The sequence below is a fragment of the Cyprinus carpio genome, chromosome A24 (assembly GCF_018340385.1).
Source record: "Cyprinus carpio isolate SPL01 chromosome A24, ASM1834038v1, whole genome shotgun sequence".
Lineage (NCBI taxonomy): Eukaryota > Metazoa > Chordata > Actinopteri > Cypriniformes > Cyprinidae > Cyprinus > Cyprinus carpio.
The window spans coordinates 22,811,290-22,826,862 of record NC_056595.1 but is presented as its reverse complement, the minus strand read 5'-3'; the positions used below and the strand labels follow the sequence as shown (position 1 = coordinate 22,826,862).

The 15,573-nt window shown below is 34.8% G+C and overlaps 2 protein-coding genes and 1 long non-coding RNA gene across 8 annotated transcripts; 1 reads left to right on the top strand and 2 right to left on the bottom strand.

Annotated features, from left to right (window-relative positions):
• Positions 1-42: 42 nt before the first annotated feature.
• LOC109049182 (high affinity immunoglobulin gamma Fc receptor I-like) lies at positions 43-6,357 on the bottom strand. Of its 4 annotated transcripts, none has more exons than XM_042714810.1 (9): positions 6,207-6,357; positions 6,059-6,109; positions 5,608-5,660; positions 4,930-4,974; positions 3,248-3,472; positions 2,878-3,153; positions 1,521-1,802; positions 600-839; positions 43-473 (listed from the first exon to the last, which is right to left on the bottom strand). In XM_042714810.1, the coding sequence occupies exons 3-9, from the start codon at positions 5,648-5,650 to the stop codon at positions 289-291; spliced, it is 1,296 nt and encodes a 431-aa protein (XP_042570744.1). In that variant the 5' UTR covers positions 5,651-5,660; positions 6,059-6,109; positions 6,207-6,357; the 3' UTR covers positions 43-288. The 4 variants fall into 4 exon arrangements, with proteins under 4 accessions (XP_042570744.1, XP_042570746.1, XP_042570745.1 ...); XM_042714812.1 differs by having other exon boundaries at positions 43-464; XM_042714811.1 differs by having other exon boundaries at positions 6,195-6,336.
• Positions 3,418-13,019, top strand: LOC122135427. 2 transcript variants are annotated; one of them, XR_006153514.1, is made up of 3 exons: positions 3,418-3,523; positions 11,558-11,685; positions 12,886-13,019. It is a non-coding gene; the product is annotated as an uncharacterized LOC122135427 (long non-coding RNA). The 2 variants fall into 2 exon arrangements; XR_006153513.1 differs by lacking the exon at positions 3,418-3,523 and adding an exon at positions 5,410-5,466.
• On the bottom strand, positions 8,855-15,451 carry LOC122135413. 2 transcript variants are annotated; one of them, XM_042714805.1, is made up of 9 exons: positions 15,331-15,451; positions 15,188-15,233; positions 14,729-14,781; positions 13,860-13,904; positions 13,141-13,365; positions 12,765-13,040; positions 11,382-11,663; positions 10,134-10,373; positions 8,855-9,875 (listed from the first exon to the last, which is right to left on the bottom strand). In XM_042714805.1, the coding sequence occupies exons 3-9, from the start codon at positions 14,769-14,771 to the stop codon at positions 9,334-9,336; spliced, it is 1,653 nt and encodes a 550-aa protein (XP_042570739.1). In that variant the 5' UTR covers positions 14,772-14,781; positions 15,188-15,233; positions 15,331-15,451; the 3' UTR covers positions 8,855-9,333. The 2 variants fall into 2 exon arrangements, with proteins under 2 accessions (XP_042570739.1, XP_042570740.1); XM_042714806.1 differs by having other exon boundaries at positions 15,319-15,397.
• Positions 15,452-15,573: the final 122 nt, after the last annotated feature.

Genomic DNA, 15,573 nt, shown 5'->3' with positions numbered 1-15,573 from the left:
CCTCACACATCCCAATGGTGATGCTTCTTTTTCACATTAAACATTTTTTGATATAACTGTAACCTTTATTACAGTAATGATTGCCGGAATTAAACTACTGTTAATGATTGGCGAGTTTATAGAAAGGCGGCATTGCCTTTAATGGCTAAAACAGCTATTTGACGATTGGTTAACATTAATGTGGTGCTTTTTTCCAGATTCCCTCATTCTTTCTCTTTGCTTGTCTCATTCGTCTCCTGTCTCTCGGCCTTCAGTTCTTCATACTGATTTTCCTCCACTGTCTAGGCCTTAAAAATCCTCCCTTCTCTCAAAGTGCGTCAGCACGTCATTATCTTTACCCCGTCCAGTCACTTGCACATTACTTCCTCCACATTTTCTTCGCTTCAGCATCCACACAATCACACCCATGAGAATAATCAGTGCTGCCACCCCGAGCAGTATGTACAGCAGGCCTCCAAACTCCGCTGGTTGTGATGAGAGAAAGAGATTTTTATGATAAAAATAAATGAGAAGTTCTTGCACAATCATGAACTGAGAATTGAAAGTAAGAGTTTGTGCATTTATACATCAGTACAGTCAACCTGAATGAGTCTGAGTACCTTTGTAGCTGTAACTGTCACTGAAACGGGAGAGACCTTTCCCACAGTCAAACCGGCAGCTGTACAGTCCTTCTTCCTCGGCGGTAATGGACTGGTCATTTTCAGGCAGTCTTCTGCGTGAGTGTGGGTCATTAAAGAGTGTGTAATACCAGTGGCAGGACATGCAGTTGTCAGGACAGCGAGGGCAGGAACACTGCAGACTCTTAGTAGACCCTGAAATAATTGCAGCAGCAGGCCCGCCTGTAAAACACAGAAATATGACTTACAAAACCGTACTGTGGTGCACTGATGATTTCAGATGAATAAAGTATTCATATACTGTACCATGGTATTTATATAGTGCCAGTGTTTTGTACTGGATTTTAACTGGTCCAAACTAGGCACTAAACAAAACATTACACCCCCCACCCCACCCCACCTTATTAATGCAATAAACCAAGAAAGCCTGTGGTTTTTCCATGGGTAAAAGGCAGTTTTTAGGCACAATACAAATGTAATGAGAAAATGCGTAAATGTAACCATTCTGACAAATTCAGTGAGTAATTAGTTAAATCAATTTACTGTAAACAAACAACTTGTGAGTAACTGATTCTGACTGATTCACTAAAAGAACTGACTCATAGGAATCATTTGTTCATGAACTGGACCATGCTGGTCGCGCGGTATACTTATTTCAGTAATGGAAGAGAAAGATGTGATGGGTTGCTTTTTTCATTTTGGTTTACTTGCTTTAAAATGTCAAATATAATTAGTATTAATTCATTATTAATACTATTGTAACACATGGTACTGCATGATATTTTAAGAACACCATGGTACCATGTCCAAAAAATTATTTCTGGTACTTTTTGTTAGTACATGCAGTATTAGTGGTTCTGTATAAATGAAAGGATGATGTAATTCGGGTTTTGTTGTGTTTACCTATAACTTTTAACTCCTGGGCATCAGAATCTCCTTCCTTCAGTGCAGCTCCTGCACTGGTGTGGCTGAACCTGTAGGTGGCGTGGCAGCTGTACTTGCCGTTATCATCTTGTGTGGCGTTGACGATGGTGTATGTGCCTTCAGGTGAGTTAATGATTTTTGTATTATCCTTATAGAAGACGGCCTTTTCCAGCTTCGATCCACCCCAGACTACACACCTGAGATCCACAGACTCCCCCTGCAGTGCAGGAACGGCCGGAGGAACCAACATCACCACGTGCTCTGAGAAACAGACCAAACACAGGTCAGGTCCTGCTGCTGAAAGAAACCTACATCTAAACTTTTAGTAGATTTTAAGTATCTTTTTTTCTTATGGGAAAACAGTCTAAAATATTGATGACATCATTTTGCACTCACAGGCATATCCAAATCTTTGTCCAATCAAATGCTTTCTAGAATTAGAACGTCCCTACTCTAAAATCTAATTGCAACCATCAGCAAATCATTGTGTTACTACGTTCATTATTACTTATTTAAAAAAATGGAGACCGTATGATTCAGATGATTATTTACTTGACCATTACTTTCAAATTCAGTTATTGTGAAAATTTGCATTCATATGATTGTATGAAGTTTAGAAGTTTAGTCAAGGCAAAACCTGAATGTTAAGAAACAATTAATATGTGACCCTGGAGCACAAAAGCAGTCTTAAGTTGCTGGGGCAACATTTGTAGCAATAGCCAAAAATACATTGTATGGGTCAAAATTATAGATTTTTCTTTTATGCCAAAAATCATTAGGATATTAAGTAAAGATCATGTTCCATGAAGATATTTTGTACATTTCCTACTGTAAATATATTAAAACTTAACTTAACTTAATCAAATTTTAATTAGTAATATGCATTGCTAAGAACTTCATTTGGACACCTTGGACACTTTTAAAGATTTTTTTTTGTGCCCTCAGATTCCAGATTTTCAAATAGTTATATCTCGGCCAAATATTGTCCTATCCTAACAAACCATACATCAATGAAAAGCTTATTTATTCAGCTTGTTTATTATTTATACATTTATTATGTATAAATCTCAATTTCAAAAAATTGACCCTTATGACTGGTTTTGTGGTCCAAGGTCACATATGTTTCAAATTCAGTCAGTGGGCTCCAGTGTTGTTTTGGACCCCAATGCGTTGTTTTGACTTTAATTGCATGGACAAAAACAGTCAAAACATTCTTCAAAATACCTTCTTGTGTATTTTACACTGACAATGACAGACTTTGTTTTCTTGTATGAAGTATCTCTTTAACTACACACAGGTGATCTGAAATACAACAGGAAGTGGAGTAAGGAGTCACCTGTCATTTTCAGCGTCACTGTATTGCTTCGACTGAAATTCTTTTTCTGGCACCAGAAAGTGGCTCTTTCTGCCTCTTTTAATTCTGCAAATATAACAGCTCTCTTCATCTGCTCATCAACATTGACTCCTAAACCGAAGCGGCTCACTCCTCTCAACACAGAACAAGTCCAGTTCTTCAGATCATCTTCCGCCTGCAGCACCAGGTTTCTTCCTTCTCCTTTGGTCATCACAGCACCTCCTACAGATGGAGAGAGCTGAGCGTGAGGCTCCAGCTCTGAGAGAGAGAGAGAGAGAGAGAGAGAGAGATCATGAGACACAGCAGGAGGAACAGAACAGACGATCATGAACGTTTAGGATGGTGTTCATACCCAGTACAGTGAGTGTGAGCGGGTCACTCATCAGTCCGTTCTGCTCACATTTATACTCCCCGTTGTTTTTTGGTGTCACTGCAGTAAGAAACATTGAATAATCCTGATGTGACTGTTTTTTGTCATCAATAAACCATGTTGTTGGTTTACTCCCTCCTTTACGGTTACAGATCAGAGTGACGTCATCTCCAATATACACCTGTGGGAACTTCGGCAGGAGAGACACTGAGAGAAAAGAAAACAGATATATGGGAGAAGCATATTCTCTAACAGCAGGTTGTCTGACTACTTTATTATTATGAAATTTGATTAATTGGCAGACATTAAACACAATGATTTAGTGCTGTCTACTCTGCAAAAAAATAAAGTTAACTTCCTGGAATAGATGTTCATGCATGTATTTATGTATTCCTGTGTGCATCGAGTACATGCTTTGCTGCATGCATACATGTATGCATTCATCCATGCATTAAATAAATAAATACATACAGTACAGACCAAAAGTTTGGAAACATTACTATTTTTAATGTTTTTGAAAGAAGTTTCTTCTGCTCATCAAGCCTGCATTTATTTGATCAAAAATACAGAAAAAAACAGTAATATTGTGAAATATTATTACAACTTAAAATAATAGTTTCTATTTGAATATACTTAAAAAAAATAATTTATTCCTGTGATGCAAATCTGAATTTTCAGCATCATTACTCCAGCCTTCAGTGTCACATGTAACATCCAGTCTATCACATGATCATTTAGAAATCATTCTAATATTCTGATTTATTATGAGTGTTGGAAACAGTTCTGCTGTCTAATATATTTGATGAATAAAAGGTTAAAAAGAACTGCATTTATTCAAAAAAAAAATTCTAATAATATATATTCTAATAATATATTTTCTTTACTATCACTTTTTATCAATTAAACACATCCTTGCTGAATAAAATTATTGATTTTATTTAAAAAAAAAAAAAGAAAAAAAAATACTGACTCCAAATTACTGACCAGTAGTGTATATTGTTATTACAAAAATATTTATATTTTAAAAACATAGCTTTTTTTTTTTTTTTTTACTTTTATTCTTATTCATCAAAGTATCCTAAAAAAGTATCACGTTCTGAAAAAATATTAAGCAGCAGAACTGTTTCAAACTTTGATAATGAACTCATCATATTTAGAATGATTTCTAAAGGATCATGTGATAATGATCCTAAAAATTCAGCTTTGCATCACAGAAATAAATGATAATTTAAAGTATAATAAATTTAAAAAACAATTATTTTAAAAATTGTAATAATATATCACAATGTTACATTTTTTTTTCTGTATTTTTGATCAAATAAATGCAGGCTTGATGAGCAGAAGAAACTTCTTTCAAAAACATTAAAAATAGTAATGTTTCCAAACTTTTGGTCTGTACTGTAAATAATAAATGCTTTTCATGACTACGCTAGAAACATCAGGATGCTCTTTGTGTGATGATGTCTTTGTGACACTAGATCTACAAACACCTTATGAATTATTATAGATGTGCACTTGAATTTACCCAGTGCTGTGCTCTGAATAGATTTGATACTGTATGATATTAAATATTTTGTTGTTTTGAGGATCAGTCAGAAAACAACTGTTTAAAACATGGTGTGGTCTATAGATACATGTGTCATAAAACACGTTTATGTATTTACCTGTTAGTTTCTGTGCCTTGTTCTCCCATATGAGAGCCAACAACACTGTGACATAAAAAGATCAATCAGATCTGGATTTGATTTCTAGATTAAGAATCTACAGCTTTAGTAAATGCAGAGACAAAAAAAAAGAAAAAAAAAAGAAAAAAAAAAGAAAAAAAAAAAGATCTGTTTGTTTCAATCTCCTTGGCAAATTACAAAGTTTCTATTAAGATGCAGATTTATTGGAATGAGACAGACACACCACGTCAGTTCTGGGCTTAAAATACCCATGAAATCAAAATTGAATTTTTTTTTTTTTAGTATGGATATTATTGAATTTAAATATTATCTAGTGTGCTCCAAAACAAAACTCGCATTTAGGAGATATAAGCATTCAAAACTTAAATTAACGATTTTGATTATGTAATTGCAAAAAATCTAACTGTGATATAAACGAAACGCTATTGGCTATTTAAAAAGGGGGGCAGGACTGCTCCATACGTCTTCCTGTTTCAGTTTAAATTAGGCCAACACCAGAACAAAGACCTGCCTGCTGTAAGTCTAAGACCACATTGAAAACTTGGGAATTTTATAAAATAATTTTAAATATAGAGTTCTGAGTATAATTCTACACTACTTCAAGGCCAGTTATCAAATGCAATAAATTAGTGTCACTAAAAATGCGTCTGTTTTTACCTGGCAGTCTCAGCAAAGACCTCATGTCCATGTTCATGTTCATCTGAGCCGCGCTGAAATATGACAGAAAGCATAAATCTTTCTTTACAGTTGAAACACTTTTCCTTTCTTTTGACATTATGTTGTCTCCCTCTCTGGTCTGATCTTTTCTTACAGTAACTGCATTGAGATTTAAGACACCTAAGTCATATTTAAAAATGTCTTAATGTTATTATGCATTTGACAAAATATCAAACCAAGGAAACGACTCATGCAAAACTTGCTGTTGTTAACTTTTACTATGGCATATTTCCCACAAATGTTTGTAATATTAACAAATTATAGCCTATCTTACTTGTTTTGAAAAGGGTTTAGCATCATTATCTGGTCTCCATTTGATGCTTCAACAGTTATATTTCTGTCAGGAGTACAAATGAAAACATGCAAAATTAAAACGGGAACGCTTTCTTACCTTTATTATAATCAGTCGCGAGACGAATCCAACTCGTCGCACTTGGGTAAACTGTTAAAGAAAGCGTCTTATGAAAAACAGTTTGTCCACAAAATAGTTAAATCAAAGAAATATTTATATATCATCCACTGTTTACATCAGATTTTACCCGCAAGATCTGCGCTCTCTATATCGTCGTTCTCCAAGAAATGATGCAGTCTGAATAGCGTTTGTGTTATGGGACAAACTTCCAGTGGCTGGAACTGTAGGCCTATGAACAATACAAACCGAAACCCCCAGTGTTTGCTGGCACACGTAGGCCTATTGCTTCATTTTATAAAAAAAAAAATCTTTGTTTTTAGGGGGAATTCATGTAAAGTGGGCCACTTTTTTGTCAAACTTGAAACTTACCAGACACTGTTCTTGTCTTGTCTTTTCTTTATTACCTTTGTATACTTCATGCACTCCAGACAAGTGTCTTTTCAGGTAAAGTGGGTCATCTCTGATTTGTCAAAAATGATCTTGTGTCTTAATTAGAAATTATAAAAACATTTATGTATATATTTTTTGTTTGTTTGTTAACAAATTATCAAACAAACATATTTAACAAAAACGTATGAGTAAAATTCATAAGTTTGATGGAAAAAAAACAACTTTACAGAATATTAAAATGTGACTTTAGTATAGCACATGCAGCAACAGACAGGTGATCAAAAAATGAATAAAAAAGATATTTAAAATATAAAATTGTAAAACATTTTTCTGTTTTCTCTAAACACAATGGAACTTTAATTGTGACCATATATGGACCCTGGACCACAAATAAACCACAATTAAAAAATAAGGGTCAATTTTTCAAAATTGAGATTTATTCATCATCTGAAAGCTGAATAAATAATCTTTCCATTGATGTATGGTTTGTTATGATGGGACAATATTTGTCCGAGATCTGGAATATGAGGGTGCAAAAAAATAAAAATTTTGAGAAAAAATGCATTTAAAGTTGTCCAAATGAAGTTACTAATCAAAAATTATGTTTTGATATATTTACAGTAGGAAATTTACAAAATATTTTCATGGAACATGATGTTTACTTATTATACTAATAATTTTTGGTATTAAAGAAAAATCAATAATTTGACCCATACAGTGTATTTTTGGCTATTGCTGCAAATATACCCCAGCGACTTTTTAGTTTTGTTTTGTGGTCCAGGTTCACATTTTTTAAAGCTTTTTACTCTGCATCTACATCTGGCTTCACTCCAGATTTCTTTCTGCTTCACCTCTGTCCTTAAATGTCAATGTATTTAATAAATTTGAATAGAATTAGTGAAAGTTCAAGGTGGCCCACTTTATCTAGCACACTTGGCCAAACTGGGCCATCAATATTTAACCATCTTAACCATCCAAGAAAAACCAAAAATGTATTCTCAGCTGGCCCTCTGCTAAAACTGATTATGTTTGTATATATTCAGCAGTTGTCATTGTTTTTGTGATTTAGATTTTACTGATTGAGAGAAATAAGAATTTTAACTTTTTTTTTTTCAAAGAAAGCCATTTGAACCTGATCCAAACTGTCTAAAAGTTGTGTCAGAATTAGACAATCAATCAATCAATCAATCAATCAATCAATCAATCAATCAATCAATCAATCAATCAATCAATCAATCAATCAATCAATCAATAAAAATAAAAATAAAAATGAATCTGTATCAGGTAATCAGTTTATTTTGACACACTCAGAATTACATAAGTATTTTATGAGGAACAGAAATAAAACGTAATGACAAACCAGTGTGTGTAACCAGGAAACCAGATCAATCCTGCAGTGACCTCTTGTGGTGAACCTCAACACGACTGGGTTTGTTGCATTGCAGTACAAATGTTATATTGCATATCGGATTCAGTTTTACAGCTGTGCTCCATTTGATATACATCCTCGAATAATAAAGCTGAAAATGTTTTAAGTTCTTAAAATGCTTTATAAAAACAACATACAAAACAAGAGTGCATGAAATAAAATTAAAATCTGAAAATAAACATGATGATACATTGAAAAAGTGCAAACAGGCTACAGTGCAAATGCATTTACTGTTGAATGAGAGTGACACAAGCTGAGAAATATTACTTATCTGTAAGAGATACTATAAATGCACAGATATTCAAAGATTCTGTGTAATTCTGTACGAATGCAGTTGCAAATGTGAAACCACTGTATATGCTGAGTATGCTTGATGCTTATTTAAGTTTAATATATATGTGTTTTAAATCCTTCTGTGCTATTGCGCTAAACTTTTTAAAAAACATTTTTTGTCTTCTTTGTCCTATTATATACAAAATTATGTATCTAAATTCTCATAAATGTGTGAATCTGTGTATGGTAACTGTAATCTTGTATGCTACTTTTTTTGTGCAAACAGACTATTATATATATATATATATATATATATATATATATATATATTATCTTATGTATATAAACACATAAAAATAACACTCCACCCCAAAAACAAAAAATTGACACTCAACACTTACCCCCATGTCATTCCAAACCGTAAAAGCTCAGTTTGTCTTTGTAAATATCATAAATTGTGTTCAAAGATGAATTGAGCTTTTACGGGTTTGGAATGACATGGGGGTAAGTGATAAATGACAAAATTTTCATTTTGGGGTGGAGTATCCCTTTAAAGTTAAAGTTTGTTAGCCTATTTCTTCACCAATAACTTATGGAAATACTTCAGTGTGAAATTAGGGAAAAAAAAGTAAGTTATTTGATTTTGTCCTTCAATAATTGATGTAAAGTGGCGTTTCTGATCAAAATAGATTGGGCTCTGAATGCGAGCTGCAGTGGATTATCTGGGATCTCCTGAAACTCACTTTGAGGAGGATTTTGATGTAGTTGCAGGTTAAAAGATCAAGATCATTGCAGGTCACGTTCACCTCCCAGATCATGTCTACCTATCCCAGAGGTGACACTTCTTTTGTTAAATTTATTATTTGAGAATATTATAGTAACCTTATTTTTTTTTTAAAAATCATAATTTGTGTTCATCTGAAGAAATATATATATATATATATATATATATAAATATATATATAGATATACATACATACATGCACATACACACACACAAATATATGTATGTGTGTGTGTGTGTGTGTGTGTGCATTTGTCCATGCATTTGAACATTATCTTTTTTGGGGTGGAGTACCAAGTACCGCTTTAATGCATTACATTTAATACATCAACGTGAGAATCCAGGCATTGCCATTTGACTATTCTTTCTCAGATTCCCTCATTCTTTCTCTTTGCCCATCTGTTTCTTCACTTCTTCGTATGGATTTTCCTCCACTGTCACGGCCTCATAATCTTTGTTTTTCTGAGGAAGTTGCTCGTACCCTCCCTCGGCTTCTCCTTCTGGTTTTTTCGCGTCAGCTGAACTCAGTGTTTGGTACACTTCGGCTTTGACGCTCTTAAGAGCCTCGTACCCACCTTGACCCTCACCCTGACCTTCACCCTGACCCTCACCCTGACCCTCTCCAGGTCCTAGTGTGTGGTACACCCCCTCCTCCTGCTTCTTTTGTAGGGGTTCGTAACCCCCCTCGGCCTGGTCCTTGCCCGTGCTCTCGCCCAGCGTGTGATAAATCTCCTGATCCTTGTTCTTGAGTTGGATTTGCTCATATTCTCCACCTGTCGTCTTGTCTTTATCCTGTTTGGTCGTCTGGACGTTGCTTTCTCCACTTCTGCGCTTCAGCGCGATCAGCAAGACGATCAACAGCCCGAGAACAATCAGAATCGCCGCCACCATGATGGCCATCACGTTTGACTCAGGTTGTGCTGAGAGAAAGAGATAAGATGCAAATTCATTCTAAAAATAAAAATGAGAAGTAGTATGCGAGCACATTCGCCAAGTGAGAAATGAAGTTAACACATTGCTACACTCAACATGAATATGCATGGAAAATGTTCATCATGTGCTTGTGTTTTGGCATGAAACTTTCGGGTGTCACAGACATGAAAATGAAAATCATACTAAAAAACACACTTGCTTATGAACATGAAGTCTAAAGAGCATTTATATGTGTGTATGAGTACCGTGGTAGCTGTAACTGTCACTGAAACGGGAGAGACCTTTCCCACAGTCAAACCGGCAGCTGTACAGTCCTTCTTCCTCGGCGGTAATGGACCGGTCATTTTCAGGCAGTCTTCTGCGTGAGTGTGGGTCATTAAAGAGTGTGTAATACCAGTGGCAGGGCGTGCAGTCATTAGGACAGCGAGGGCAGGAACACTGCAGACTCTTAGTAGACCCTGAAATAACTGCAGCAGCAGGCCCGCCTGTAAAACACAGAAATATGATTTACAAAACCGTACTGTGGTGCACTGATGATTTCAGATGAATATAGGATGCATATAAAGTGGTATTTACGTAGTACCTTTGTTTTCTTACTGGATTGTAACTGGTCCAAATTAGGCAGAAAAAAATTATTTTATTAAAGCAATAAACTAAGAAAGCCTTTGGTTTTGCCATGTGTGAATAGGTGATTTTTAGGCACAATGTAAATTTAATGAGAATTACAAATGGTTCTATTTATTACACAATGAAATCAGATGTTTTTGTGGATGTATATCTGTAAGTACACATAGTATGAGTGTTAATGTTGTTAATTCGGTGGCTTAATGGGTGTCACGTGATGCTGATAATGCTAAGAACATGGGTTAAATAACTTAATAGTGGACATCCTGATTAGACCTGATGCATAAATGTAACCATTCTGACAGATTTAGTCAGTGATTTGTTAGGCCAATTAAAACCAATGAGTGATTCATTCTGACTTGTAAGATTTTAAGTCATTAATTCTGACTCTTTCATTAAAAAGTCAAAGAAAGATGTTATGGGTTATTTTTATTTTATTCATATTTTTTTTATTTTAATCTATTTATTTTTATTTTTTTAACCTGCTTTTAACTGTAAAATGTAAATATTATTATATTCATATATATAATGTAATGTACTTTTAATTTTTAGCTTACAGTACAACTGTTATTACAGTATATACATATGTGTATATATTTTAGCATTACACAGATGTGTGTACACATTATATAATATGTTATTAATCGGTATACTTGTTTATGTATATGAATGTATATATTACCTCAGTTTGTACTGCAAACTTAAAATGAAAGTATGTGTATACTTGTGTATATACATATGTAGTGCTAGAATAAATTTTTATATATTTATGAATTTATAGTAATGTCCAAAAATTCTGTTTGTACATGCAGTATTAGTGGTTCTGTATAAATGAAAGGATGATGTAATGCAGGTTTTGTTATGTTTACCTATAACTTTTAACTCCTGGGCATCAGAATCTCCTTCCTTCTGTGCAGCTCCTGCACTGATGTGGCTGAACCTGTAGGTGGCGTGGCAGCTGTACTTGCCGTTATCATCTTGTGTGGCATTGATGATGGTGTATGTGCCTCCAGATAATTTTGGGAGTTCTGTTTTATTCTTATAGAAGACAACATTTTCCAGCTTCGGTCCACCCCAGACTACACACCTGAGAGCCACAGACTCCCCCTGCAGTGCAGGAACGGCCGGAGGAACCAACATCACCATGAGCTCTGAGAAACAGACCAAACACAGGTCAGACTGCACTTACTGCACATCTACTGTTTCATTTAAATATCCTGTCAAATTATAATGTGAGTTTTGTGGCTTTTAATTCATGTCTATTTGCTTTGAATTTATCTATGTGCCAGTTTAAGTAAAACCTGACAAATATTAAGCAGGTATACAGATTTAAAATTGAAACCTTTAGGAAAACAGACCAAAATCTTGATGACATCAAGCTGCACTTGCAGGTGTCCAATCAAATGCTCTATAGAGTGAGAACGGCCCTCGTATAATCAAATAGCAAATCTTCATTTTACTGTTATGTAAAGTAAAGACTATTGGCTATTGCCTATTTAAGTAAAATGGGTTCATTAAACAATGTCAACATAGGAAAAGGAAAAGAGTGATTTAATGCAATCTTTAATGATCGTCTTTGTCTTTGTGACACACGTTGCCAAACAATAAAATACAGAGCTATAAAGACTTCTCTAAAGAAATTTGACTTTTACAGAATTTGCTATCTTGGTAAATCTGAGCACAGTTTAAGGCATTGTTGAGATCTCTTTTGACAATTTAGAGGATACACATGTTTTTTTCAGTAACACATCTGAGAAGCAGGAGACTGCTGTTTTCATTTGCTCTCCAATTTAGTCTCACAGCTGTTTATTAAACGACTTTTTAGATTTTGAAGATTTTGTATCTTTCATAGTGATGCAAACTAGCTGACAGAAAGCTTGTCAGCAAAGGTTTTCTGGGGAAGAAATGCAGTCTGCAAACTAGTGAATTTATAAGAGGAGGCAGGAGACGTGATCGCTCTGATCAAATAGTAATGCAATCCCTTGTTTTGTAAATCTTATGGTAATGTAAACACAACAGAAGATATTTTGAGAAATGGTTTATGGTTTGTTTGTCCATAAAATTAAAGTCCAGTTTTATTTTGGACCACATTATCTTTCATTACATGGACACAAACCGTCAAAACATTCTTCAAATATCTCCTTTTGTCTTCCACAGAAAAACGCATACAGGTTTGGTACAACATTATTTTGTATCCCTTTAACTACACACACGTGATCTGAAATACAACAGGAAGTGGAGTAAGGAGTCACCTGTCATTTTCAGCGTCACTGTATTGCTTCGATATATATTCTTTTTCTGGCACCAGAAAGTGGCTCTTTCTGCCTCTTTTAATTCAGCAAATATAACAGCTCTCTTCATCTTCTCATAAAGATTGACTCCTAAACTGGAGCGGCTCCCTCCTCTCAACACAGAACAAGTCCAGTCCTTCAGCTCATCTTCCACCTGCAGCACCAGGTTTCTTCCTTCTCCTTTGGTCATCACAGCACCTCCTACAGATGGAGAGAGCTGAGCGTGAGGCTCCAGCTCTGAGAGAGAGAGAGAGAGAGAGAGAGAGAGAGAGGATTCATGAGACACAGCAGGAGGAACAGAACAGACGATCATGAACGTTTAGGATGGTGTTCATACCCAGTACAGTGAGTATGAGCGGGTCACTCATCAGTTTGTCCTGCACACATTTATACACCCCATTGTTTTTTGGTGTCACTGCAGTAAGAAACATTGAATAATCCTGATGTGACTGTTGTTTGTCATCAATAAACCATGTTGTTGGTTTACTCCCTCCTTTACGGTTACAGATCAGAGTGACGTCATCTCCAATATACACCTGTGGGAACTTCGGCCGGAGAGACACTAAGAGAAAAGAAAACAGATATATGGGAGAAGCATATTCTCTAACAGCAGGTTGTCTGACTACTTTATTATTATGAAATTTGATTGATTGGAAGTCATTGAACACAATGATTTAGTGCTGTCTACTTAGTTCACTTATGGATGTTCATGCATGTTTTTATGCATTCCTGTGTGCATCGAGTACATGCTTTGCTGCATGCATACATGTATGCATTCATCCATGCATTAAATAAACAAATACATAAATAATAAATGCTTTTCATGACTATGCTAGAAACATCAGGATGCTCTTTGTGTGATGATGTCTTTGTGACACCAGATCTACACACACCTTATAAATCGCACTTGAATTTACCCAGTGCTGTGCTCTGAATAGATTTGATACTGTATGATATTAAATATTTTGTTGTTTTGAGAATCAGTCTGAAAACAACTGTTTAAAACATGGTGTGGTCTATAGATAAATGTGTCATAAAACACGTTTATGTATTTACCTGTTGGTTTCTGTGCCTTGTTCTCCCAAATGAGAGCCAACAACACTGTGACATAAAAAGATCAATCAGATCTGGATTTGATTTCTAGATTAAGAATCTACAGCTTTAGTAAATGCAGAGACAAAAAAAAAAAAAAAAAAAAAAAAAAAAGACAAAAAGAAAAAAAATGGCTGTTTGTTTCAATCTCCTTGGCAAATTACAAAGTTTCTAATAAGATGCAGATTTATTGGAATGAGACAGACACACCACGTCAGTTCTGGGCTTAAAGTCACCATGGAATCAAAATTGAAGTTTTCTTTCTTTCTTTTTTTTTTTTTTTTTTTTTTTTTTCGTATGAATATGATCAAGTTTATCTATTAGCTAGTGTGTTCCAAAACAAAACTCGCATTTAGGAGAGATAAGCATTCAAAACTTGAATCAACGATTTTGATTATATAATTGAAAAAAACTAACTGATATAAACGAAATGGTATTGGCTATTAAAAAAACGTGGCGTTTTCTCCCCCATAGAAGTCCATTATAAGAAAACAGCTTAAAGTGGACGCATCGACCAACTGAGTACATTGTATTTTTAATTTTGTAATAAGCATGAAAGTAAAGACAGGTACAGGTTTCTCCTGTCTCGGCTCATTATCTCTAATGATCACGCCCGAGAGGCACTTCAGTGGATCTTTAAAACACGACCAGAACAAAGACCAACAAATACCAGCTGTAGGCTAAGTCTAAGACCACATTAAAAACCTGGGATTTTTTATTTTATTTTAATTTTTTATAATTTTTTTTTATAAAATATAGTTCTGAAGAGTATAATTCTAGGCCAGTACTCAAATGCAATAAATTAGTGTCACTAAAAATGCGTCTGTTTTTACCTGTCAGTCTCAACAAAGACCTCATGTCCATGTTCATGTTCATCTGAGCCGCGCTGAAATATGACAGAAAGCATGTGCAAATCTTTCTTTACAGTTGAAACACTTTTCCTTTCTTTTGACATTATGTTGTCTCCCTCTCTGGTCTGATATTTTCTTACATACAGTAACTGCATTGAGATTTAAGACACCTAAGTCATATTTAAAAATGTTTTAATGTTATTATGCATTTGACAAAATATCAAACCAAGGAAACGACTCATGCAAAACTTGCTGTTTTTAACTTTTACTATGGCATATTTCCCACAAATGTTTGTAATATTAACAAATTATAGCCTATCTTACTTGTTTTGAAAAGGGTTTAGCATCATTATCTGGTCTCCATTTGATGCTTCAACAGTTATATTTCTGTCAGGAGTACAAATGAAAACATGCAAAATCAAAACGGGAACGCTTTCTTACCTTTATTATAATCAGTCGCGAGACCAACTCGTCGCACTTGGGTAAACTGTTAAAGAAAGCGTCTTATGAAGAACAGTTTGTCCACAAAATAGTTAAATCAAAGAAATATTAATATATCATCCGCTGTTTACATCAGATTTTACCAGCAAGATCTGCGCTCTCTATATCGTCGTTCTCCAAGAATTGATGCAGTCTGAATAGCGTTTGTGTTATGGGACAAACTTCCAGTGGCTGGAACTGTAGGCCTATGAACAATACAAACCGAAACCCCCAGTGGAAACCTGGCACACGTAGGCCTATTGCTTCATTTTATATAAAAAAAAGTCTTTGTTTTTAGGGGGAATTCATGTAAAGTGGGCCACTTTTTTGTTAAACTTGAAACTTAC